General features: G+C 46.8%; 1 protein-coding gene across 11 annotated transcripts in view; it reads right to left on the bottom strand.

The window, feature by feature from the left end:
• The window catches only part of DCTN1 (dynactin subunit 1), a 733647-nt gene that overhangs the window by 201642 nt on the left and 505356 nt on the right, over nucleotides 1-26649 (bottom strand). For all 11 annotated transcript variants that reach the window (XM_085642808.1, XM_085642810.1, XM_085642809.1 and 8 more), the window contains 6 exons: nucleotides 26056-26215; nucleotides 25359-25463; nucleotides 22405-22596; nucleotides 14879-14995; nucleotides 12882-13034; nucleotides 10034-10194 (listed from right to left, as the gene is read on the bottom strand). In XM_085642808.1, the coding sequence (XP_085498934.1) occupies nucleotides 10034-10194; nucleotides 12882-13034; nucleotides 14879-14995; nucleotides 22405-22596; nucleotides 25359-25463; nucleotides 26056-26215 (888 nt within the window). The remainder of the gene's footprint in view (nucleotides 1-10033; nucleotides 10195-12881; nucleotides 13035-14878; nucleotides 14996-22404; nucleotides 22597-25358; nucleotides 25464-26055; nucleotides 26216-26649) is intronic.

Genomic DNA, 26649 nt, shown 5'->3' with positions numbered 1-26649 from the left:
TTGGAGAGGACCAAGGATTGCACCACAGGTCTTTGATAGGGATGAAGGGTTTGACTTGAAGGTGTTTCAATGTGTAGAAGGCAATGTTAGCTGAGGTATGAATATGTTCTTTCTTGTTTAGGTTTTTGTCAAGTGCAAACCCCAGAGATTTGACAGAGTTGGAGATGGATAGTTCGTATTTTAATTCCGTGAGGTTGTTGAGCCACATATCTCCCTACCACCAGCTCCAACCACTTGCTCTGCTGGGTGCGTTTACACTTTACCGAGCTGTAGTGCCAATAATGAAATCTGCCTGATGTAGGCTGGGTCCTGGAAGGATTGCCTATACTTCTTTTCAACCCTGGGGGTCACGAATTTAGTGGCGCCTGGTTTCCTGAACACCTTTCTCTCTTGGTCAAGGATGCTCAGTAGCATTGGATAATTCTGGTTTTTCCTATCTGAGGGCATGAGTGCTTCCAGTAGGAGCAGGATTCCATCTGCTCCTTTTCCAATTTCATTCCATATATGCCTGCCTCCCTCTTGATGACAGCAACATATGCAGGGATGTCGTCTGGTGATGGCCTTGACGGGTATATGTAAATCCCTTCCTCCAGGAAGTCTGCTTCAACATCCTGCTATCCTTCATCCATTGTGCCTTTCAGCGAAGAAAAACTCACTCTCATTCTGGCCCCTCTTCTTACTTATCTACTTGCATGTAGGCTTCCTCTTTTGGCATCTCTGCCTGACCTACCTCTGGCTCTGTCTGTGTCTGGTCCTGGTCTTGAGGAGGTAGAGTAGGGATCGTGTATCGCTCTAAAAAGCCATCAAACTTCATCTTTTGTCACAACAGAGCCCCCATTCCGGCATCAACCCTTTTTTTTCTTTGTGTCGGAAATCTTCTATTCAATAATGATAGCCTCTTGTTGTTACTCCAACTGTTGGAGCTCCTTCTCCCTCGAACGTCCTGGATCATCGTTTGATGTCAAGGCTGGAATTGAGGGTTTGCAGTCAGTGGTGGCCTTGTCTGTGGGCATGTGAAGCTCTTTTTGCTTTCTTTTTCCCTCGATTGCCAAACTATTTGGAGGCAGCATGGTTTTGGAGCGTTTTGACTCGGATGGTCTCAGCTCTGCACCGGATGTGATGTTATTACCTTCCACTTGTATCCCTCATTGATAGGTCTTATCAGCGTATTTTACTTTTCGGCAATAACAGACTCCATGATGTTGGAAGATTCGCCTGTGCCAGTTCAGTTCCCTTTGGGCTTTCCTTGCCACTCAGCTTCTCAAGTTAGGAGTCTACCTTTGTTTCGCCCTAGATAGTTCAGTCTTGGGTTGAAACTCCAAGCAGGCTTCAGAGTCACCTGAACAAAAGTCTCTCAGCAGATAGAGGTTGCATACCCTGTGACTGTCCCTCTGGGAGAATCTGTGATGCCCCATGAAGCAGAAACGTAAAGGGGTGTGATTCGTGCAGTCTTTACATTCTCAGACCCACTTAGTCACCTCAGAAAACTCCCTGGTGTTTTCGGCATTTTATCTCCACGTCTGTTGGTTGTTAATTGTTTTATCATAAGTTCTGAGCTTGTTCTTCATTTCCCTCAATGAAAGGAAAATGCTACTTACCAGTATGCATCTTTTCTTGGCATGTACAGCTGCAGATCTACACACTGTGCATAGATCGCCATCTGGTGTTGGGCCCAGATTTTTGCAGTTGTTTTTCCTCTTGGAAAGTCTTTGGAAGTCACGAGGTATGTGACTCCTCCCTTGGATCGTATTGCGCATGGGCTTCGGCTCCATCCTCAGATTGTTTTTCGCCAGCAGGGAAATGATGGAGCGTAGTAATAAACAGTGAAGATGCCCATGTGTGTTGCATCTAAATAAGATAAACTGGAACAGATAAAGGTAGCCGGGGAGGCGGGTGGGCGTGTGTAGATCTGCAGCTCTACATGCCAAGAACAGATGCATACTGGTAAGTAGCATTTGTCGTTCGAGGCATATGAGCTGCAGATTACACACTGTGCATAGATTATATAGCAGTACCCCTCCTTAGCGGCGACCACCAGTATCTGTTGCAGTGGTTTGAAACAATGTTTTGAGTACAGCCTGGCCCACACTAGCTTGTTGCTTAGTTTGCACATCTACACAATAGTGTTTAGTGAAAGTGCGCGGTATTGACAATGTAGCTGCTTTGCAGATATCATCTAAGGGGATGTTCCCTAAGAATGCCATGGAAGCCCCTATCTTACGTGTAGAGTGGGCTTTAGTGGGAACAGATAGCGTTCGTTTTGCCTTGTGGTAACAAGTCTGAATGCATTTGACAATCCACCTAGCTATCCAAGACTTGGAGATGGGGTTGCTTCTATGTGGTGGTGAGAAGGAAACAAACAGTTGTTTTGACTTATGAAAGGGTTGTGTTCTCTCGATGTAGTAGAGTAAGGCTCGTTTGACATCTAAAGTGTGGAGAGCTCTTTCTTCAACGGTTTGTGGTTGCGAGAAGAATACGGGTAGTTCCACAGATTGGTTTAGGTGAAAGGGAGAAATGACTTTAGGGAGGAATTTTGGATAAGTACGGAGAACCACCTTGTTATGGTGCATTTGCAGAAAAGGTTCTTGAATGGTGAGTGCTTGCATCTTGCTGACCCTTCTGAGAGAAGTGATGGCTACAAGAAAAGCAGTTTTCCATGTTAGGAATTGAAGTTCACATTTGTGTAGAGGTTCAAAGGGAGGCCCCATTAGTCTGGTGAGAACGATGTTTAGGTTCCACAGCGGTGAGGGTGGCACTCTTGGGGGAATTATTCTTTTGAGGCCTTCCATGAAGGCTTTTATGGCAGGTACTCTAAAGAGAGATAGATGTTGCCTGTTTTGTAGATAAGCTGCTATGGCTGCAAGGTGCAGTCTAATAGACGTGAAGGTTAGATTGCATCTTTGTAGGTGTAGTAAACAGCCTATGATGTGTTGAATGGACTCATCAAGAGGATTGAAGATATTGTTGTTACAATAGATCACAAAACGTTTCCACTTGGCTGCGTAGCAAGCTCTAGTGGTAGGTTGTCTAGCTTCTTTAGTGACGTTCATACAGTCAGGGGGAAGATTTAGGTAATCGAATTGTAAGATTTCAGGAGCCAGATCGCAAGGTTGAGCTGAGCTGGGTCCGGGTGCCTGATCTCTCCATGGGTCTGGGTTAAGAGGCTTGGAGAGACGTGCAATTTTTGGTGCGGTACTACAGATAGTTCTAGCAGTGTGGTGTACCACGGTTGTCTGGCCCAAGTTGGAGCTACTAGGATGAGAGTGAGGGAGTGTTGTTGTAGTTTGCGCACCACTAATGGAATGAGTGGGAGAGGCGGAAAAGCGTACGCAATTCTGCCTGACCAGTTCATCCATATCGCATTGCCTTTGGACAATGGGTGTGGATATCTGGCGGCGAAGCTTGGGCATTTGACCTTTTCGTGGGTGGCGAAGAGGTCTATCTGTGGATGCCCCCACATTTGAAAGTACGGGTGAAGAACTTGTGGATGGAGTTCCCACTCGTAGATCTGTTGTGTTTGTCTGCTCGGCAGATCCACCACAGTGTTTTGGACTCCTGGGACATGTTGGGCTACGAGAAAGATTTTTTGGGGTATGGCCTATCTCCATATGCTCTGTGCTAGGTGAGAGCTGCTGAGAGTGTGTGCCGCCTATTTTTTGCATATAGTACATGGCTGTCATGTTGTCGGTGCGGACTAAGACAGCCTTGCCGGAGACATGCGTTTGAAAGGCCTTTAGGGCTAAGAATATGGCTAGTAACTCTAGATGGTTGATGTGGAGCAACTTTTGTTGAGGCGTCCACCTGCCCTGCATGGTGTGATGTAGTATGTGAGCTCCCCAGCTGGAGAACAATGCATCCGTTGTCAGTACTATTTGAGGAACCGGTTCCAGGAACGGTCGTCCTTTGGAAAGGTTTGTGGTGGTCCACCACTGCAGAGAGCGATGGGCACGACCGTCTACCAACACCAGATCTGTCAATTGACCCTGGGCCTGGTTCCATTGGCACGCTAAGCACTCTTGGAGAGGACGCATCTGGAGTCTTGCGTGAGGTACTATGAATATGCAAGAGGCCATTGTTAGACCTGCCAGCCCTTTGGCTGTCCCCTCCTCATTTTTTTCTTCCTTTAGCCTCTAATTTTTCTGTCCACTAGTTTTTTGTGGTGTTGACTTAGAGGCTCTGGGTGCCCCATCATCACTAATTGATGGTGTTGTGCAAGGCGCTTCCCTAAAATGGAGGGAGGGAGAGCTCCTCCACAAAATGGTGGCCTAAACTGTCACCTTAGAACCTGGGCCATAGGCTGGCATGAGGAGTTCCAGAACCTTCTGGGCCACTCTAGCCAGTCAGGGCTCAGGCTATATATAGAGGTGAGGTGCGACGGCCATTTTGTGTGGTGAACTGAGGTAGTCAGGAGTAAGGCACCTGAGTGGGGAGGTAGGAGCGCCAGAGGGGGGGGGAACTGACTGTTCTTAGGGCCTGCTTTTTCTCCCCCCTCGGTTGACACCACCCCCTACCTCGTGACCTAGCCCTGCCTTCAGCCTCTGACCCTGGGATCACGTCAACTTTTTGTGCTCCCCGCCTAGTCAGGACCCCTGAAGAGAGTGACCATTTCTGACCTTATCCACCATTTTTCTGACTGTGCCTGGGTCCCCCCTATCTTGTTCCGCCACTGGCGTGTGGCCTGCCGCATTCCAACCAACCTGTCCTGAGCCTGGGCGTCGCTGTGAGGAGACAGGGGGCGCTAGGCGCCGAACACTTCGCCACCCCCGAACTGCCTGCCACCCCTTAATTTGTGCCACCCTCGTCGGGGCTGTCCCAGAGAATAGCTCACCGCTGCGGCCCAGGGACGGATAGATCGCCCCCATAGTCATCGGGGCCCGTGGAGAAGCCCAGGGCCCCATCGCTGCAGTCGGAAGGCAGGAAAGCCCACTGGAACCCTGCGAAGGCCTCACCAGGCCTGGAGCCATCCTGTGAGGGCCGCGCAAGGCCGTGAAGCGGATTCCCCCCATCACGTGACGGGGCGGACTGCGAGACGCCGCCGGGTGATTTGCCGACTGGACCGCGCCCCGCAGGTCGCGCTGCAGGGGGCCCTGGAAGTCTGAGGGAAACTCTGGAGCCGTCTGGAGTCCTGCGGAGCCCCCACCACCTCGCCGGACCGCGCCGAGTGGAGCGCTGACTGAGAGGAGGCCCGTGAGGGGTGAAAACCAGCGCAGGGGCCGAGAGAAGGCTGAGGAGAAAGGTAACCCCTGGGGGAGGCGGGCGGAAGGCCGTAGAGAGGCCCAGAGTTCGCCCCTCCCCTGGGGAGGCCCAGTGAGCCACAACATTTCCCCCTGACCTGGGACCCACCTCACCAGCATTTCCTGCCTCTGTAGGGCTCCAGGACAAGGGAGTTTGGGGCCCGAGGACCTCACCTCAGACGGAGAGTCCCGTTAAGGCCTTAGGTACTTGCCGGGGATAGCACTAATGAGGTACTGAGTACACCGCTAAGCGGAAGGGCCACTTTTAAGGCGCTATGAAATTACCAAGTGCAGTGCCATGTTAATGACTCTATTTAAGGTGCTATGAAATTACCAAGTGCAGTGCTATGTTAATGACTTTATTTAAGGCACTATGAAATTACTATGTGTAGTGCTACGTAAATGACTATTTAAGGCGCTATGAAATTGCTATGTGCAGCGCTATGTTTAATGACTATTTAAAGCGTCATTGAATTTGCTGTGCTGTGTTTGACCACCAGGTGGCGCGCTTGATGTCACATCAGGGCTAAGGTACGTACTGCCAATTTAACCACAACGAAATGTTTTGACCCTAATGTGGTGTAGATAAAAGCTGATTGGTTTCATTTGAAAGAAAAGAGCAACCTGATAAAAGGAAAGATAAAGCTTTTTTAACTTTTATAATACCTTGGTGTAGTGTCGTTTTTAGTGGTGATACGCTCGAGTGCTGAGGTGAGTGTGATGCAAGCACGACATGTTACTCCGGAACGAGGCCTTTCCACCTGAGCCAAGCTACCCTAGGACTTTAGGTCCAACAGCCATCATTCCTATAAGTTGCATGAACACTCGAGCTGGAAGAGTGTGTTCTGGTTGAAATTTGTCACGGAGAGTCTGAATGCTTGCTATCCTGGCAGGACTGGGATAGGCTAGCGCTTTTGCGGTGTCTATGGTGGCACCGAGGTATTGTTTTACGTGGGATGGTTGCAGATGGGACTTCATGTGATTTACTGTGAAGCCCAGGTCGTGAAGTAGTTGGATAGTGGTGCGAGTGTGTTGTACACACTGGTTGTATGAGTTGGCTTTTATGAGCCAGTCGTCTAGGTATGGGAAGACATGGATGTGTTGTCTGCGCAGGTGTGCTGCCACTACCGCTAGGCACTTGGTAAACACCCGTGGTGCTGTGGTGACTCCGAAGGGGAGCACCTTGAATTGATAGTGTTGACTGTCCACTACAAATCTGAGAAACTTCCTGTGAGCGTTGTGAACAGGAATGTGGAAATAGGCGTCCTTGAGGTATAAGGTGGCTAGGAAGTCGTTTTGGGAGAGCATTGGAAGTACCTGCTGGAGTGTGACCATGTGAAAATGGTCTGAGTGTATATAGTGATTTAGGGGTCTGAGGTCTAGGATGGGCCTTAGAGTGTCGTCCCTTTTTGGTATGATAAAATAGAAGGAGTAACCTCCCATATTTTGTTGGTGGGTAGGAACTAGTTCTATCGCACTCTTTGGTAGGAGGGAGATTACCTCCTGCTTTAGTAGTGCTAAATGTTACTGTGACCTTGGGCGTTGTTTGGGTGGAATTTTTTGGGGGGTAGATGTTAGTTCGAGGCAGTAGCCTGACCGAATTATTTGCGTTACCCATTTGTCTGAGGTGATGGTAGTCCAGACAGGAAGGAAATTGTGGAGTCTGCCCCCGACCGGAGTGGGATGATCTGGGGGGAGTGGAGGGAAGTCATTGGGTAGGGGTGGAGGCAGAGCGGGAGGTGTTTGAATTGCCTCTGCCTTTATTATTGTTGCCCCTGCAGCCGCCTCTTTGGTAACCCCTTGTAAAGGTGGATTGGGTAGGAGCTTTATAGGAAGTAGAAGCGGTGTCAGAGGAGTAGCCTCTGGAGGTGCTTCGAAAGGAAGAGCGGCGAAAGGAGCGCCTGGAAGGGTGCGATTGTAAGGCTCCTATAGACTTGGCCGTATCTGTGTCTTTCTTCATTTTTTCTAGGGCCTCATCAAATTTTGGGCCGAACAGATGTTCCTGGTCAAAGGTGTGGTTCAGGATGGAAGCTTGCACTTCTGGTTTGAAACCTGAAATTCGTAGCCAGGCATGCCGACGGAGGAGGACGCTGGTGTTAATTGCCCTAGAGGCGGTGTCAGCTGCATCTAGGGAACAGCATATGGAGGTGTTGGTGATGGTTTTACCCTCCTGGATTAGCTCATTGGCTCTATTTTTATATGTCAGGGAGGTGTTGCATTTTGGCTTTTAGTTCATCATAATGTGCCCTGTCATATCTTGCCAAAAGCACTTGTGTGTTTGCGATGCGCCATATGTTGGCAGCCTGGGATGCAGTGCGCTTGCCCAATGCGTTCAAGAGTTTGGACTCCTTATCAGGTGGTGGTGCCTCGCCTGATGCCTGGGAGTATGCACTCTTTCTTGCAGTGGACACTACTAGGCAATCTAGTGGTGCTGGTCCTCGGATGTAGGTGGGGTCTGTAGGGGCGGCCTTATATTTTGTCGATGCGAGGGTTGATGACCCTGGCTCTGATCCGGTCTTTAAAGACCTCCGGCGCGTGTTTGATAATGCCTTTGAGCATGGGCAGGATGGAAGTGGCCCTGTGTGTTGTGTCGAAGGTATCTAGGAGGAAGTCCTCCTCCACGGGGTCTGTATGGAGATCCACACCGTGGTAGTGTGCAGCGCTCTGGAGTAGCTGGTTAAACCCCATTGTGTCTTCCGGGGGGATGGTCTCGAAGGGTAGATATCATCCTGCGGGACATTAGGGATGTCTGGAATGTTCTAGTCATCCCATGGGTCTGGGGAGCCTGTAGGAGTGGGGTCCCCTGTAGGTTGGTCATGGGGCTCGTCCCCTGTGTCATCATAGACATCATCCTCCTCCGGAGAGGGTGTGGGGGAATGATGAGGTGGGGGAGGAGAAGGAGGAGGTGGAGGAGGGGGTGAAGGTATTCTCAAAGGGGAGGTAGCAAAGTCTTTCCTCTTTGGAGGTGGAGCTGGGGCAGGCTTGTCCAGCGGTCTCTTGTTGATGCTGAGCATCAAATGTCCAGTCTTAGGGTCCTTAGTGTTTTTTGTAATCGATAAGGCCTAAATAGTTCTTTAGTGAGTGGCCGATCCGTCGGTGCCGAAAGCGTCGGGCCGTAGGTTTTTTAGTCTTGGAGTCTGCATCAGTTCATTGTTTTGAACTGTGCGGCTTCGGAATGGCTGGTTGTTTACTCGGTTCCGAGATGACTTTCGGCTTTGAGGTGTGGGCGTCGATGGCTTTGTGTTTATCGGTACTGAGGAGCTGGTGCTTGTTTTCGGCGCCGAGTGCTTCGGTGTGGAGCTCGGTGCCGAGAAGGAGGCCATTTTCTTTTTCGGCGTCGGTGCGGACAAGTGTTTCTCGGCACCGACGGTAGGCTGGCTCGAGCCCGAGCCGCCGGAAGGCTTGATAGGCTTCTTTACCGGGCCAGAAGGCGAGGTGTGGGAAGCAATGTCCTTGGTCGCGCCTAGGCCAGAGGGCGAAGGCTTAACCGAAGCCTTTTTCAATGCCGTGTGGGGTGGTGGTGGATGTTGGTACTCACGACCCTCTGTGCCGGAGTGATGTCCTCGACATCTGAGTCGTCGGCTTCGGAGGCGCTGACGAGGCCCTCTTCGGTGTGCTGTCTTTCTGGAGCGTCGACGCCTTCTCCGAAGATGTCGTCTGGGATCGCTGTCGACGAGTGTGCCATGGTTCTTCTCGCCCTTCGGTCTCGAATGGTTTTCTTGGACTGGAAGAATTTGCACGCCGGACAGTCTTGAGCCTCGTGTTCCGGGGAGAGGCAGAGGTTGCACACCTCATGGAGATCGGTGTGGGGAAATTTTGACCCACATCGAGGACACTTTTTGAATGGAGTCCTTTCCATCAGCCAGGACCGGAATCGAAGACTTGGAATGATGAGTCGCGTCGAGTGTGGAGATCGCGATCGAAAACAATACCGCAAAGGGAGGGGGGGCTAGGATTGCGCGCCGTTAGAAGAACTGGAAACTGTTCGGAACCGGAGCGCGAAGATCACATCCAAGCCCAATGGCGGAAAAAAACAATCTGAGGATGGAGTCGAAGCCCATGCGCAATACGATCCAAGGGAGGAGTCACATACCTCGTGACTTCCAAAGACTTTCCAAGAGGAAAAACAACTGCAAACATCCGGGCCCAACACCAGATGGCGATCTATGCACAGTGTGTAATCTGCAGCTCATATGCCTCGAACAATTTGTATTTCTGCTTCTCGATCTGTAGCTCTTGTGCATGATTCCAAACCCAGTGGCTGAAAAAAAGAATTTAAGATGGGGACCATGCACACAAGGGCTTCTGGGACATAAGTCTGATGTCATCAAGGTGGAACATACAGCCAAAAGGTTCCACATGGAGGACAACACAAAAGGAAAAAAAGACTCAAGACAACATACCGGACCAAATCATTAGATGGCAGGATAATAAACAGCATGTGGATCCTGAAAAGATTCATGCTGCAAAACCATGGCTTAGACAAAGACCAGGCAGGCCGAAACACGTCAGCTGAATAAATTTACTTTTTGAATTTCCTGCAGTGCGGGATCTTTCTTGTGCGGCAGCACGAGTACTGGATTGCACACATATACGGGTTCTGTGCCCGTTTAGCCCTGCACCAACCCCACGAGGTGGAAGAGGTCAGAAGAACTGCAGGGAGCAGTTTTCTGGATATATATTATACACACGTGTATATGTATATATTGCACACACATACACACACAATTAAATAGTACTTTGCATTTCAGATATAGTCACATTTGTGAGATCATATGCAGGGCATGTGAAACACTTACTGTTCATATTTGTGAAGTGTAGCTTGTAGGAGGCTAAGCGAGTACACCAGCCCAGCAGCAAAGCTCAACTGCTCTCCTACCGCTCCTCGTAGGCCAGTTCGATCTGCGCAGCTCTCATTGAGATCAAACTTCTCCTGTGCTTGCTGGCTGATTAGTTCAGCCTGTGACAAATGAACACATAGGAATTATGCACAAGTACATTGGGGTTTGGGCAGATTGTTCAGCAAGCCCTTAAGATCACTGATAATCCTTTTGGAGAATGTTTGCAAATCAGAAAAAAATCATGTGAGTCACTGCATATGAACAGACCGAGGCAGCTCATTTATTCATGGCTCGTAATTATGTTACCTGCTTTTGCCTCAGTGACAGGATACTAAAACATCATTTTAATATCTCCAGCAAAATTAACAGGCATCTGTAGGTATGTGTCAGACTTTTTACAAGTAAATAAATATTGCACCTTCCGCAACAAACTAAAATCTTTCTTGCCTAACATAGTGAAAGCATTTGCAATCTGCTAACATCCAGAAATTATCTAGTTTCCGGAGTCCCATGTCGCTCTCCCTCAAATCCGCCTTCACATGTTTAGATGATAGAACTTCATGTTTACACAGCATATTCCTGAGACTTGCACCAATTTAGTATCTCTCCACTGGATATGCAATGCACAACCGGACAAATTACTTCAAAGGGCTAACCAATAAAGTTAGTCCCGACAAAAACATTTCACTTTAATGTGTGCCGCAGATGTTTGCATCGTACTGTTTTTTCTGTCGATTATTCTTTAGCATTCTGCTATCCCATAGTCTAACTACAATAGAGCTCTTGACAGCTGAAAAGGAAGGTTAGATGCCATGTCAGACGAGCCTAAAAATGTGAAATGTGTTGGTTTCTATACTCATCATTGGGTAAACAATATGTGCAGCGGAGCAAAGCATAACATTTTCAAAGGTAACACCCGAGTTGAAGCATGCGCCGGGTAGCCTGACAATCATCATTACTACTGTTTGCATTCGGTCATCAGAGCGAAGTGAGAGGGCCACTCTTACATGAAATATAGACTATAAGAAATACAAACAGACATACAGGGTCACCAGCATTTCAAGCAAATCCAGGAAACTGTAACCACCAAAACATGCAAGAGAAGCTGCATCAGCAATAAAAAATAATGTGATCCTTCCACTTTCTAGCTGTGCATTTGGGACACAAGTGTACATCAATCCTGGTGCAACCAGAACCATTCATACACTGGAGGTTCAGGTTTTGAAAGGTATCAGCGGCACACATTCTTGCCCAGTCTAGGCTACAGCCAGAAACATACTAGAGTGGAGGTGAGAGATTACAAGCAACAGAAGATGAAGACACCTACGCCCCTACTAGTATCCACAACGTATAGAAAAGAGTCAGGAACACAGAAAGCGGAAGGTTCTTATTCGCAGAGCAGTCCAGCCAAACTGGCAATCCTCTCTCTGAGCCACATGAATGGTCTTGCTCTCTATCTCGAGGAGCATTGTCTGCCACCTGAGTGAAGGCTCTTTCTGGCAGCATGCACCACCAGAGTCAGGCTGGATAAGGCCCCCAATTTAAACCTGGCCCGCTGAACCACCATCTTTTTCCTTTCAGAGGTCAGAGCTGCAGGGTGACAGCTCCGACCTTAACTGTGTTATTGAAATGGTCTGTGCTGCACTTCATCATACTTTTCAGCATGGGCAGGTATCAGACACATCTCGTCTTCTCAATGAGAAAAATCATGTTCCTCCTCAAAGACCTGAAGCTTAAATTAGTTGTGTTGCAACACCCTCTATATGAGAATTTGATAGGCAACGGTGTCACACGAAGGGAGGCCTTCAGAGGGCATGGCTGCAGGTGGGGTCACCCTATCCCTGGGTGTGACATGGGCATGATGGGCCCAAAAGGCTTGTTAGGGTTCCATTGACCGGAGTCAATATGGTGAAAGTGGGAAGAGAACGTTTTTGACTGAGGAGGTGCTGGTGTATGAGGCTGAGGAGGTGCTGGTGTATGAGGCTGAGGAGGTGCTGGTGTATGAGGCTGAGGAGGTGCTAGTATGTGAAGCTGAGGAGGTGCTGGTGTGTGTGAGGCCGATGAGATGATGGTGGGATGTGGGGCCCAGGGGTAGCAGGTTTGGATAGGTTGATTAAATGTCTTGTCCCTAGCCTTCTTAGGGATCGGAAAGGATCATAGCTCCTCCAATACCTGTTCTTCCAAAGTGAGCCCCTTCTTCCCGAGTAAGGGAGGTGTTTGGGACTAGCCCTACGAGGGTGGCCACCCTGAGAATTTTTCGTTAGATGGATAAATAAAAATGTTCAGCTGCCTGATTTCTGCCATCTCACAGACTCCGAAGCGAGTAGGGTCTCACATAAATCAGAATTCGGCATACAGGCCTGTTTTGAAGCTCATCTCGGGGCAGGTCTCAATATGACCGGATTGAAAAAGTCATAGGCTAGGAAAGGAGTACGGACGTATTGTGCGACTTAAAACGTCTTTGAAGAAAAACAACTTGCAAATGTCTACGGCCAACCCTAGATGTAAGGATTATGCAACTCATGCATATCTACAGCAACACAGTAACTTCACCATTCATCACAAACACCTACTTAAAGATCAGTGTCTTGAATGTGGGTGCAATAGCGAGAAGGACATTAAGAAAGAACAAGTAATCCACTAGAAAGAGGTCATGAAATTCTTCCGTGATGTGCTGGTTAGGCTTCCCATTTCTAAGCAAGAGCCAGAGAGATAGAAAAGGCTTCCATAACTTCAAAGGTATAAGCATTGCTAGTTTTTATTTATCTGCTGTGTACGCTACATGCCAGCCACAATTTACACTCACCTTGCATATTAGTCGTGGAATAAGCAGGAGCACAAGAACACAGTCGTGGTCTCCCCCATGACGGAGGAAACTGTCAGGCATGAACGAGGTAAGCAGGGAGACATGTCTGTTAGCCTGCAGCACTTCCATTTTCCGCAGCTCCATTTCGATGGCCTGAGAGACAAAGCATGTTATATTGATTGCAATTTTAGGTGTATGAAAGGTTTAAAACCAGACTGACCCTTCAGTCTTGGCATGCTTCACTTTCATTTTTAATAATTCTAAAAATAATTAAGAGGTTTTCCACAAACCTTAAACACTTTTTGTTTGCACCTGTTGTCAGCAAGAGCATGCAACACTTTCTGCACAAATGTCTAAAAACGTAATAAGCAAAAGCAAAGATTTTGAAATGAGCCGTGGACCTAAAAGAGTAAGTAAAAACTGGGATGAGGTGTGGGTTAGTTATCAGCTGTTCTTGAGGGTCACAGTAAAAGCACACCAGCATGGCCCAGGTTGCTACAATAACTGAGTCTACAAGGACTGTTAGTTTAGATCAGTATGTGAGGATTAGTTACTGTGCTAAATCCTGTTTAAAACATGATGGCCAGTTAGCTGTACATATTACTTTGCTGATTAAACAATTCATATAATGTTTATTTCTGTTTTCCTAGCGAATATCCCCCTGACAAAGGACACATTTAGATCTGAAATGCATCAGGTTCTTAATAAGAATATGGCTGCAATCTATTAATAGATGCATGCCCGCTAATAAATTCAAGTTTAATGGATCAAGTGCTTGAAATGCTCTAAAATGATTATCTAATTGAGGAACGTTGCTGAATTTTTCAAAGGCGAGATTCAATGAACTTATCAATAAACCTTTGTTGAACAAGAATCCATGAGCATCAATGTATACATTTTGAAAGTTTTTCATTGGCTAAACTAGAGAGTGCGCTTTGGGACCTTTCTCCCAATGGAATTGCAATATTTTTACTAATTCGTGCTTAGATCATAGAAGGGTAAGAGCTCAGACCTTTACTGCACTTGTTCAATGTAATGGTCATGTGGTCAACAAAGAATGTAAGGGTGAAGGAGTGGAGGCCATCTTGTTCAGTAATTATTTTGACATATTCTTTTAGGGCTGTTTACCTGGCTCCTTGCTCCTCCAAATTTAGGACACCAAACACATCCAAGAAATAATACACTCAAAACGCAGAAAAATATGGAAACTGCTGAGAGGTCAAGTTTCCATAGCGACCCCAAGGGGGGCCACATTTAAGCAGGGACAATACAGAGCATTGAGGTACACCACAGGTAGCCTCTGCAGGATCGGATGACTTGACCACTTTCAGCATGAATGTTTGCCCTGTTGGGAAATAACATAATGGACCACTTGAGGGAGGAGTTGCTGATCCCAGTGCATGTGTGAGGTGATGGAGTAGGATACTATACAGAACGATGATTATGGGCTGAGAATACACCCGGGGGAAGGGAGACCTAACCAAGAGTTAACCCAAAGCATTTATTATGTTGTACTCTTCATTGGTAGGTATTTTGCAGTATGAAGTGGTGCAACTGTACAAACAATAACCTAGTCAGGGAGCTTGAACTACTAAGATATCCAGCTATTGGGAGATGGTTAGGGTGAGAACAGTGGGTTCAATGTTGTTTCTTCAACAATAATTTAGAACAGTTTTGGGTCAAGGTCCCACCAACATGTCAATTGACAATTCATGTCAAGATGGAAGGTGGCAACATTATTTTATCAGTGAAGAAAACAAGAGGTGCAAAAAATAGAACTACAAAGGTGCAGAGTAATTGCGACCACACACCCAAGGTAGAGATAGAGGAGATATGCTAAACACTGTACTAGTTCAAGATGAGGACAAAGAGAAACTGGATGTGACAGACCGGAACTCTAAAGTCAAGAAAGTAAACATTTAACAAAGGAGGAGATTATTTTAAAGCCACATTTCACAACCAAGGAGCATTAAGGGATGAGATATAAATAAATATACCTTAGCATGGGCCTTAGTCTCAGCAAACTTGATCTTGAAATCAAATAACTCTGGTGGTGGCTGCTGTTCCTTCTCCACAGATGCTTCTTGTTGACTCATCAGCTCTCGGTTTACATCCTGTATACCAAATATAGTTACCAGAAGTGAGAGATGTACTTGATGGTATTCTCAGCAACCTACCAGCATGACCTGCAAATGTGTCAATTTATTTACATAACGGTTTAAGGGTCTTTGTATTGCACTCTGGTTAACTAAGCTCTCTTCCTGTGTTAGGTTACTGGAACATGATATTGTTTCTTATCTGCAGGTAAACCTTGTATTAATTGATGAGTGGCGAGTTGTCCGTTCAAATAAAGGGCAGTTACCACAAACTGAGGGCATGTCACTTGCTGAGGAAGACACCATATTCAGCCTTGATTCTGCGCAGTACCATTTACAAAACAAGCATTTGCAATGCAATAGGTCTCGCATTTGCGAGAGTTTGAGCTATTAGCATTGTAAATAACAATGCTTTTTGTTGGAAACAGCCCACCCCCACTCCGCAGGGTGGTGGTGGACTCCCCGAACACACTGTGGTAGCTTGGCTCGAGTGGTCAGGAAACAGGCGCAGTGCTAAGCATACAATATACCCATACAATAACCATGCGTGCATCCGTTCCAAAAACGACTCTACACCGTAAAAATTATGAAAATATTCTTTCTTTATCTTTTTCTCTTAGTTGCTGATTGGAAAAATAAATAGGTCAATCACAATATACAAGTTTCAATTAGTGCAGGTCAAATAAATATTGGCTGTTTGATGAAATAAATAGGGGTGATCATAAATAACAGGGCATAAATACAAGTGCAATATATACAGACAATTAAATACTTTGAGGCAATAAATACTGTATCAATAAATATTGTACACCAACAAGTCCTGTGGACCTATAAATATAGTGCAGCAATAAATAGGTAAAAACTCAATAAATACAGTATCCCCAATAAATAATTAAAAGTATACAGCACCCCTCATATAATCAGATGACACTTCACTTCTTAAGGGCTGATTTGGCCCAGGCACAGCTTGTAGGGTTGTGGAAGGCTTGAGGGGGGAGGCTACTCCCTGGCTGGGACAAGGCTGAGGCCTAAACTGAGGTAGATCAAAGGGGGGAATACCAATGCCCTGGCTTTCCTTCTCCACACAACCTCTCTAGGTTAGTCCCAGTTCACCCCAGGCACAGTCAGGTGGGTTTCAGCACCTCCCTAGCCCCTTAGAGCAGTCTCTCAGGTCTCCACAGGGCCTTAGGCGCCCTCTACTCCACTTACTGCCCTTTTTCTGATGTTCCGACGCCGCTGGAGTCGTGTCGACGCCGTGAGGCGGTTCCGGTTCGGTCTCGGCGGCCTCGGCACAATGTCAGTTCTTTGTCGACGCCGGAAGGCGGTTCCGGTCCGATGTCGGCGGCCTCGGTTCGATCTCTACCTCCGATTCGACGGCGTCGGGCAGTCTCTTCACGATGTCGACTTCGGGCGGCTCCGGTCCGATGGCGCTCTCGGCTCCGATGACGTCGGCCGGCCTGGCCTCGATGTCGACTTCCGGCGACTCCGGGGTGCGATCCTCACCCCCGACCTCCGGTGCTCCTCCTCTCAGGTTCCGGGCGACTCCGGAGTGCGATCCTCACTCCCGACCTCCGGTTCACCTCTACCTCGGTCTCCGACGACTCCGGAGGGCGGACTTCACTCCTCCGATGACGCCGCTCGCTCGACCTCGGTTCACTTCCTCCTCGACCTCTGGTATTCCTCTCGACCCCCGTCGGCGCCCTCTCACGACCTCAGGCGGCTCCGGGTACGACGTCTGCTACTTCAGTCAGCGCCGCTTCTCCACCTCGGGCTCCAGGTCTTCAGGCTACTCGACGCCGGACTCCAGGGAAACCAGTTTCCAGGTCAGGATCTTGCTGCTTTCTGCTTCTAAGGCCTGTTCCTGCTGTTCAGGTCCTTAGGATGAGTTTTTCTTCTGTCTTCTTCCCACACAGGGCTATAGGCTGGGATCCATCAGTAGGGACAAGTATCAAGGGTGGGTTTATGGACCCCACTCCAGGCACAAGTTTCCACCCCTGCTGCTTCACTCCTTCCTCCTTCACTGTTGTGCTCCTCTCTCTTCACCAGTCAGGTGCCAACTGCCAGCTCCAACTGCCAACTGCCTCTCTTATCCTCCCAACATTCTAAACCGCCTCCAACGGTCACAGGGTTCTGGAATCTCCTGGAATGTTCTGGAAGGTGCTGGTAGGTTCCAGTGGATGCTGGTGATGTCACAGGTGGCCACCATTTTGTGCTCCAGGCCCTCAGACAGAAGTTTCAGGGGTAGCTAAAATGGCTCCCTGAATCTGTAGCAACACGAAAAAGTCTGGTGGTTCCCAAAAAGGAAAAATTCAAACAGGGTTTGAGGCAAAAGTGGGACAAAATAAATAATGATGAGGAGGGACCACCCAAAGGGCTGACAGGTCTAACACTTTTTATTGTGTGTTTTCAAAACGTGCAAGCAGTACAAGAAGCAAGGCTGGCAGTAACTGCGCCTCTTTTACTGCCAGCCTTGCTTCTACAAGTACAAAGTGCGTATTTACACTCCGTTTGCAAGTTTTCAAAACACATAAATAAAAGGCGTTGTCATTTACAATGCCAATAGCTCAAACTCTCGCAAATTCGAGACCTATTGCATTGCAAATGCTTGTTAGTTGTGATTCCACAGGTTGACCTGGAATTTACCCTGTATGTAAAAATTTGTCAGGTGCACTTTTGGCAGTCCTTGATGCTTGCATCCTCTGTGTTTATAGTGTAAGGCAGGACAGGGGTTGGGGCTGTAGTCAAAATGGAAACTCACGTAAACAATCGCAAGGCAGACATCTGGGTTTCCCTTGGCAGACTTGGTTAGCTAATGACAAAGCAGTGACGGTGGAACTTGAAGACGGACAGAGTCCGTTCCTTTCAGCCCTAGAACAATGCCATTTTACTGTATTACATCAACAAATCTTTCATATTGCCTGAACTACTTTCATTGTTTCTTGCACTAATGCTTCACAACCTTCAGAAGCCTTGCAGACTCCTAAAAGCACAGTCCACCCACCAGAGGTGAAGGTGTGCAATAAAGAACTGCTTCACGGTGGCTCAGTGGGAATAAATAAGAGATGCACTAGGCACCGCACCTGAACCGACGGACCACGCACGCAACTTGGGCTTCATACTGGACTCCTCCCTATCGATGACCAGACAAGTCAACGCCGTCTCCTCAGCTTGCTTCCACAACCTCCGCATGCTCTGAAAGATCTTCCGATGGATCCCGACCGAGACCAGAAAGACGGTCACCCAGGCTCTCGTCACCAGCAGACTAGACTACGGAAACACCCTCTACGCCGGTACTACAGCCAAGCTTCAGAAAAGACTTCAGCGTATCCAGAACGCCTCCGCCCGACTCATCCTGGACGTCCCCCGACGCAGCCACATCTCGTGCCACCTGAGAGACCTGCACTGGCTCCCTGTCAACAAGAGGATCACGTTCAGACTCCTCACCCACAAGTCCCTCCACGACCTAGGCCCAGGGTACCTCAACAGCCGCCTCACCTTCTACACGCCCACCCGCCAGCTACGTTCCGCTAACCTCGCCCTCGCCGTCGTCCCTCGCATCCAGAGAGCCACCGCTGGAGGAAGGTCATTCTCCTACCTGGCAGCTAAGACTTGGAACTCCCTACCCGTCCACCTGCGGATGACACAGGACCACCTGGCCTTCAGGAAACAGCTCAAGACCTGGCTGTTCGAGCAGTAGCAGACCCCCTTCCCCAAGCGCCTTGAGACCCTTACGGGTGAGTAGTGCGCGATATAAGTTCCATGATTGATTGATTGATTTGGTTCTTTGAAAGTGAGAAGAGTCAACGGTGTCATGTGTAACGTCCTTGTTTTTTCCAGTGCTCGTGTGTCCAATGCGCCCTGGGCTCTCTGATTTTCTGTGAGAAAAGGAGCTTACCCATAAGACTACCCTCAGCACTTTTTGAAAATGTGCAGAAACATTTTTAAACAAAATAGGTAAACTGCACGCCAAAGGAACGAAAAACTAGTGGGACACTTTCTTAGCAGCAGGCAGTTTAACCCTCTGCGCTGCCTTAGGATGAGTCAAACCTTCCAATACAGAAACCTCCGGTCTGTTTCTAGGAAGCCGATTAATGACGGGGCTTCTCTTGACATTTTAATTGATGTCTGGAAGTTGCTGGAGGGCAGGAACGAAACTGAAAGCGCGGTGGGAGCGCACGAGACGCCGTGAGCGTGGACATCGGCTGTCCCGGCGCAGGCTGAGGATCGCCAAAGAAGACACGCCGTCTATCCGCGCTGAGGCTCCAAGTCTGAATCCGAGGCCGAAGTGTCCTTGAGCGGCCGCCTGGGCAGAGAGGTACACAGAGCCCCCCGTGAGCTCTGGGGACACGCTGCAAGGCATTGCACGATGTATGGCGTAACAGTAAGGAATGCGGGAAGGGAGTAGCTGTATGGAGGGGCCACCAGGGACTGAAAGGTTCTGCCGCGATGCCTTCGTCCTGGCGGGGGTAGGAAACGAAGTCTGTAGTCCTGAATATGGTGGGGGTCGGCAGATGGCGCAGGGCTGGCTGACACTGGAGGGGGTGCAGGGACAACTGGGGATTGGAGAGGAGCGACCAGGTGAGCTAGGCAGGAGGGTATGTGGCAGAAGCAGGAAGCGCTCGCCTATGTGTAGTGTGTTTGCGAGCAAGAGCGAGATGGAAGGGAGAGAGTGCTTGTAAGTTATGAGATTTTGCATGATTAATCTGGTAAGATAAGACGTAAATTTTCCGTCACCCCTGTTCACGTGTTTTTTTTAGAGTTGCCCGCCAGCCATACCTTCACTCTAAGCACAGAAGTAGGCGCCTGCTTTGGCTTAGGGGGGTGGGGGGAGGACTACTTAGTGCACGATGATCGGGAATCACTTAAGTCAGTGCCTAATTGTGCCATGGGGTACTTCTGAGTACACACTCAATCGGAGCATACAAATGCTTTTTGAAGCATGTCAAAAACTGCAATGACAATGAAGTCTCAATCCGTTTTCCAAGCAAATAATTATTTAAACACCACTTTTTAAAAACCTAAGCGCTACCTTTTCCAGCCATAAAACAAAATAACCCCACGAATCCTGTTGTACATGAAGAGTGTGTCTGCAAGTGGCCGTTTTGAAAACAAGGAAGTTTACCATTGCTGTTTAGGAAGGCGGCATGACATAAGCAGCGCTCGTAAAGGAATTAAAAAAACGGGTGGAAAGCAGCGCCAATAAAAAAAAAAAGTGCGCTTGTAAAAAAATAATTAAAAAAAAAAAAACGTGAAGCAGCAACAGGGGGAAGCGACGGACAGAAAATTAACAGGTGGAAAGCAACATTAAGCCAATAGTCCGGGCTTGTTGTAGGTGTAATGTTATTTGGTGTGTAATATATCTGGATGAATGGACAGAAGCAGCAAAATACCAGGCAGCACACTATGCTAAGCACACATTTGTAGCTCGTGTTTTAAGCCACGTCCTTTATTACAGCAGTCACGCCCCTATGAGAGACTCCCGTTTTTTTAGCTCACTCAAAAAGAGGGGTAGGGCTGGGCCAAGGTCAGTGAAATAGAACGCCTTGGATAGGTGGAACGAAGTGGAGGCTGGTTAATCGCATGTGAAGCTGCTCACTCTGAAAAGTGGGTAAAGAAACAGGGCAGTGTTAGTCAGGCCAGGCCGGCCCTTTGTAATGTGGATAGGCCAGTTTAGGGCTGGAGCAGTGCCACTTACTGTGGGCTCCCTTGGGGTATAGGAATACACTAAAACATAGGTGTTGCTTTACAAGCGCTCTCACACCAGATTCGCGGATGCAAGACAAACAAGCAAAAGCGCGTCGCTCACCGGGGCTTGAGGACATCCCGAACTGAGCTCGCGTGCATATTACCAAATTGAAACTGCGTGAGGCTTGCGACGACGGAAGGGGGACAGGTGATGTGCACGCGTACAGTCACGCGATGTGCACATCTCCTCAGTAAAAGAGACGCCGTACACGTTTGGAATAGAGTCAATTAATGAGCAACAGCACTTACTCGATTTCCTACGCTGTCATCATCGGGCCAATAGTTTACAGGGATGTTATAATTATGCTTTATTTGAAACAAACCCTACCTCTTTTTGTCCCCCTTGTTCCTTCACCTCGTAAGTACACGGGGACTGTAGCTGCAGAAGCCTCCCGCCTCCATTCTCGAGGGCATTGGGAGGATGCCGGCAGGGACAGGGTGCGAGCGGAGTCCCTCCTAAGTGAGAACCAGCGCTTCTCCTCAGCTGTGCACAAAGCTCTGACCCGCCACCAACTCAGGCCGATGGGGCTGCCCAGCCGAGCGCGCGGTGGGAGCGCTAGAAAGTTAAGAGACGCTGTGCGCGTCCAACTCAGGCCAATGGGGCTGTCCAGGCGAGTGCGCGGTGGGTGGGAGCGCCTGAAAGTTTAGAGATGCCTGCGCGTGCTCATCTGCTGTCCGGGGGCAAGCTCCAGGTGCAAGCTGAAAGACACGCTATGCGCGTGTCCATGTGCTGTCCTGGAGCAAGCTGATACACACGCCGTGAGCATGCACATCGCCCGTCTGAGAAAGTGCACATCTCCTGTCACCCTTCCAAAGTAAAGTCGGCAACAATAGTTCTCGCTAGCGAGCAGCTTCGCTGCGTCGCTAGGCGAGACCTAAAAATGGGGACACCGCAATGAGTATTTAATGAGACTGTGGCCAAGACTGCACCTCTTAACACTAGGTCTATCTACTTTGAAACTAGTTAAAGCCACAAGACGAAAGTGTAATTCAATTAAACAACAAAACCCAAGACATTTCACTAACCTTGACTCACCCCAATCGCCTACCTTTATTCAATTGTAGGTTGTGGTTCTTCATATAAACAACTTCAGTAAATGCATTTTTTTTACTTAAGAAAAACAAATAAAATTGAGAAGGATGCTAAGAACGATCACCCATAAAACCAAAAAGATTGAGTGCGCTTGTTCACGGTGATCTCATATGCACATTTTTAAACACTGGATTACAAGGATCACATTGTGATCGGTCTATCCAAGGACACTAATCAATTATGTGAGCCATGTAATCTGTTGGCTGTCCAGTAACGACCCTTTTGTGATTGGTTGTATATCATGGTCTTTTTTAAATCAAGAGATGTGAATCAGATTGTCCAGTGTGTACCCTAGACTGTTCTTTAAATGTTAGTACCACAGACCAGGGTACGATTTTCAGTTAAAGGAATGAACCCAAATATATATGGCACTTAGTTTGTAAATGCAAATTACCATTACACGCTCCTGCAACTAATATTACACAATATTGTGAAAATTCCAGGGCTTAAGGTCTCTAAATATACTTTGCAACATATGATGACCATAAAGCAATGTATTTGCAAATAAGGGCAAATATTGCCCATATAATGGACTTTGCAAAATACAAGTCCATTATAAGGTTCAAACATCCAACCCATGCGCGTTTACCTGGAGATGTGAAGTCAGGTCTCGATATTTCTTTATTGTATGCTGATAGTCTGCCACAGTCTCTTGCGCGGCTTCCACACGTTTCTCTGCTTCGCGTACTCTGGCACTCGCCATGTCCAACTGTTCCCGCAGTTCCAGCTCAGTTTCACGTGCATTCTCCTGAAGTTCATCGTTCATCTCGTTAATTGCTTCCTAGCAACCAGAGGACAGATTGGACAATGTTTAAAATGCAGCCTGTAAGAGGTCTATCAAAGAGAGTGCACAAGCGATTCCAGAGGGCTACAAACAAAAGTATTAATTGAGACATGTTGCAAATGTTTGAAACTCAAATGATTGCTGGTAGCCAGTGACAGTGTACAATCTTGGTGCATGGTATAAGAATTACAAACTTTACAGGGAGTGACTGGAGTTCTTTTTTTCATGTACAGCACAAAATATGAAAGCCTCTAAAAATTCAGTAAAAAAAGCAAAATCCTCTGTGCTACCAAGCGTACAAATATTGGTATCTGAATACTTAATTCTGTCTGCTTTCCAATTGTTCTTGCGGTTATCGTTTGTCAATATGAAAACAAGCTTGTTGGCAATTAAATAATTTTTTCAAGCTGAAAATTAGATCACTTCCAATAGTCACTATTTTCATGTGTACGGTACTAAAACGGTCTTTTGAATTGCATACTGAGCTAGGAACAGAGGATCTTGGTGCTAAAAAAGGCAACCAGCAGGCACCAGTTCCATTACCATGAATGTAACAAAACAACAACAAAAAAAGAAATCGGAGAACACACAGGCAAGCAGGTTTGGTTTTGTATTTGTTTTATACAGTGCACATCATTCACAATGAGCCACTGCAGCACTATAGTACTGTTACAATGTACACAACGACTAGTATGCTATCGTATTGTGATTGCACGGTCAGTTCTTACAAATTAAAATGTAAATTTTGTAGTGTTTTAGACAATGTGTACTTTATGTTTTGCTGTAAAGTGGTGTCTGAAGGTTTTTAATCTTTTTTATGTACACTTGCACTTTGTCGGCTTAAAATGGTGTACCAGAAGCGCCTTTGTCAATTGCGTACCTGACCCCATTGCGACTACCAATGTAAGTCGGACAGGGCTGTTTACCTCCAATACTAGTTTTCCTTCAATGGAACCTCCATTGACATCATATTGACTGAAAATTCCCAGAGCACCTTTGCCAAATAAAATGTATTTCGTATTTCTTTAGAAATGTCACGTCTTCTTATCTGGTATAAATAAATGTAGATGATGATTGAATAAAGACTATATTGACTAATTCTAATTATTTTATATAAAAACCAAAAGTACATAAAATGCACAAAGGTCACCTCGGGAACTAGGTGACAAGGAAAAACCTCCTTCATAAACCTTTTTTTAAAGCAAACGAAGAGGAACATTTAGGGCAAAGAAACCATATAGGCTGAAGCCCCTATAAAGCAGAAAAACTGACACTAGTTTTAAAGACTCCCAATCATCCAGCATCTCATTATGCTCTCTATGTCGCTCTCTATGTTGCTGCAATTCTTTTTCTCTCTTAGAAATAGGAACCAGAAAAACTGAGGTCAGCCTGTTTTTGGCTATTTTTCTCTGGAACTCTTTCAACACCTTCTTTAAAATCCGTTTACTCAACTTCACTGAGGACCCAAGCTATGTCTCATCTAAAAAATTCACTTTTCCAGCTGTAGGGCAATACTGCTAGGTTAACAGTAACTTCTGAGGCTTCCCGACAGGCCGTTGGGGAATAATCCCAGCAAATGAATGAATGAATTATACAGCTGGAGAAGCTGTAGTTCTCTGGCATCATATTAGGTAACCCAATTAACTAGCTCAGTCTAGGAAAGAGGGAGTGGGGAAGCTGGCATGAAAGACCAATTTTGGCGGATATCTGCGATGTCAGCGTGGTCATAAGAGCATGCTTTCGCTTTCCCTAAAGAGGGTCCCGACGAACTTTACCCCTATACACTGTTTCCAGACCCCTGTAAAGCTGAAAATATCAGATTTAGGAGCATATTTGGCACTTTGGGAACCAGATGACCAAAGTTCCAAACGGGGCTTCCTCACTTGACTAAAAGTTTATAACTCTGAAGCAACAAAAATAAAAAATAAACCTTATTGGATCTTCTTCGGTCTCTTAGTCACAGTCTGCAAAAATAAAAATTAAGACTCAGGCAGGACACTAGTATTATGCATTATACACTGCTCAGTATGGAAGTGCCAGTGGGCGATTCACTGCTCGGTGTTGTGTTAAGTCACCAGGGAACATTCAAGACACGAAGGTAGGTGTGGGTAGATCCTGAAGAAGAGATCATAAAATCAGGCAAAAGTAGAGAGGGAAGAGCACAGATATGTTATCGTTAGTTGCTATGTATCATAGTAAACTGAAAGGTAAAGGCTTGGAAAGAGAGGAGGCATCAGACCGAGTGTTCCTCTTCCTCGACTGGAAACAACCAGCAAGTAAAGTAAGTTCCAAACAACAACTCATCAAGAGCTAATTTTGCGTCTGGCATTTTGGTACCTTCTGAAATAAAGACTAAGCCCATAAGATGTAGGTATGGTAGTGAGTCAAGTGTAAAATATGGAATCTAATCAATACTATAGTTTCCTGAATAGCAGGAAAGGGGAAATATGATGTCTATTTTTGAAACAATAGAGTATGGCAATGCTCCCATGCATAAAAGCTGCATTTTGAGAAACAAAAAGGGAAAACGCGCATCTGCTATAATTTCCAACAAGAGGGATTTCAATTCAGGCAGACGTGAAGTGGAGTATGGCTACACCGTGGTGCAGCGATACATGGTGGAGCATACAGCTTGTACTGTTGTGGGCAGGTTTATCAGACATTTGAATTGTACCTATGGTCAAGAAACAATAAGGAGAAATCAGCATATAAAAATGGATTCAAAGTTTTGTAATTGTCTAGGTAAATAAGTGACTTACTAGGTCGTTGACAGTCTCACGGAGTCCTCGTACTTTTTCCTCCAAGTCCAGATTTCTCTCAGTCAACATCTCCACCATTTCTTCTGCCCCAAGAGCAGCATCCACCTGAAATCAAAGTCCAACATAACTATAATCTCGGATGTGGATCAGAGTTCTATCCAACTAACCAGACTACTCAAAGCGCACTAAACTCTCAAGAAGCGCTGACAATGTAGGTTTAGCAGAAAACAAACTCAAACCAAAATATAATGCCCTATGAGCTTCAACTTAAGCTTCCTTGACTGGAAGGTCAAACGTAGGATTCTACACAAATTAATTGCTAAGAGCCTCGCTTGAAAACTTTCATTGAAACTTTAAGACCTACTGAACTGTGGCCAGGAGGATGTCAGACAGGTAATTTAATACCCTCAAATGTACTTCTGAGAACAGGACGACACAGAGAGGGTAAAACATATATTAAATATTGGGTCTTCCTACTTATAAAGCACTATCTGCTTCTCATTCAAGAAGTTGCATAAAACCTTGTATTTCAGCAGGAAGAGAGACCATCTTACTTTATTATTGCAAGGCAAATATATCAGAAGCAGTTGTTCTGAAAATCACCTGCTGGGCAGCCGTGTCAGTATCACATGGCATCAACTGCCGTTTTAACCACAACAGATCATGTTTTTCCCCCAGCAAAGTATGGAGTTCTCACCTGTTCTTTCAGCTCATCTATGGTTTTTTCTGCCTGCTTTACTTCCTCAAGCAGTTTCTCTCTTTGTTGGCGCAGTGTTTCGAGCTCTACATTTTTCTTCTCTAAATGCTTCTGAACCCTTACATGCTCCTGCTTCTCAGAGGCAGAAAGATCGCGCATTCTGCAAGAAAAATATTTTCATAAAAAGAAAAATAATTTTATTTTTTAGATCAAGTTCCACCACTTTATACTACTAATGTTTGTGTGCACCAGGCAGCGATGGTGACCCTGAAGTGTGATAAAGTAACTTCACAAGCTGCAAGATGCACACTGATGACAATCTACCTTAACTTGGAAACAAAGTGAGAATAAACACCAACAGCTCATTATTGGGATACCAAAACAGAAACTCTTCTATTGGCAGGAACAAAAATAGAACCATCTTGTTTGCAAGTCCACTTGCCCTGAGCTCATTCCCACCACAAAGTGTGACGTACCTAGATCTAGTCTTCCCCCACTATCTTTCATTCACTCATGGAATAAATGCGGACCTAAAGGAATTCAGTTCCCAGATTTCTGGGGCTGCCTGGGTTCCCAGTCATGGCTTGGGCTGTT

This window comes from Triturus cristatus, chromosome 2_2 (genome assembly GCF_964204655.1).
Source record: "Triturus cristatus chromosome 2_2, aTriCri1.1, whole genome shotgun sequence".
Classification (NCBI taxonomy): domain Eukaryota; kingdom Metazoa; phylum Chordata; class Amphibia; order Caudata; family Salamandridae; genus Triturus; species Triturus cristatus.
This window is presented reverse-complemented; position numbering and strand designations above follow the sequence as displayed.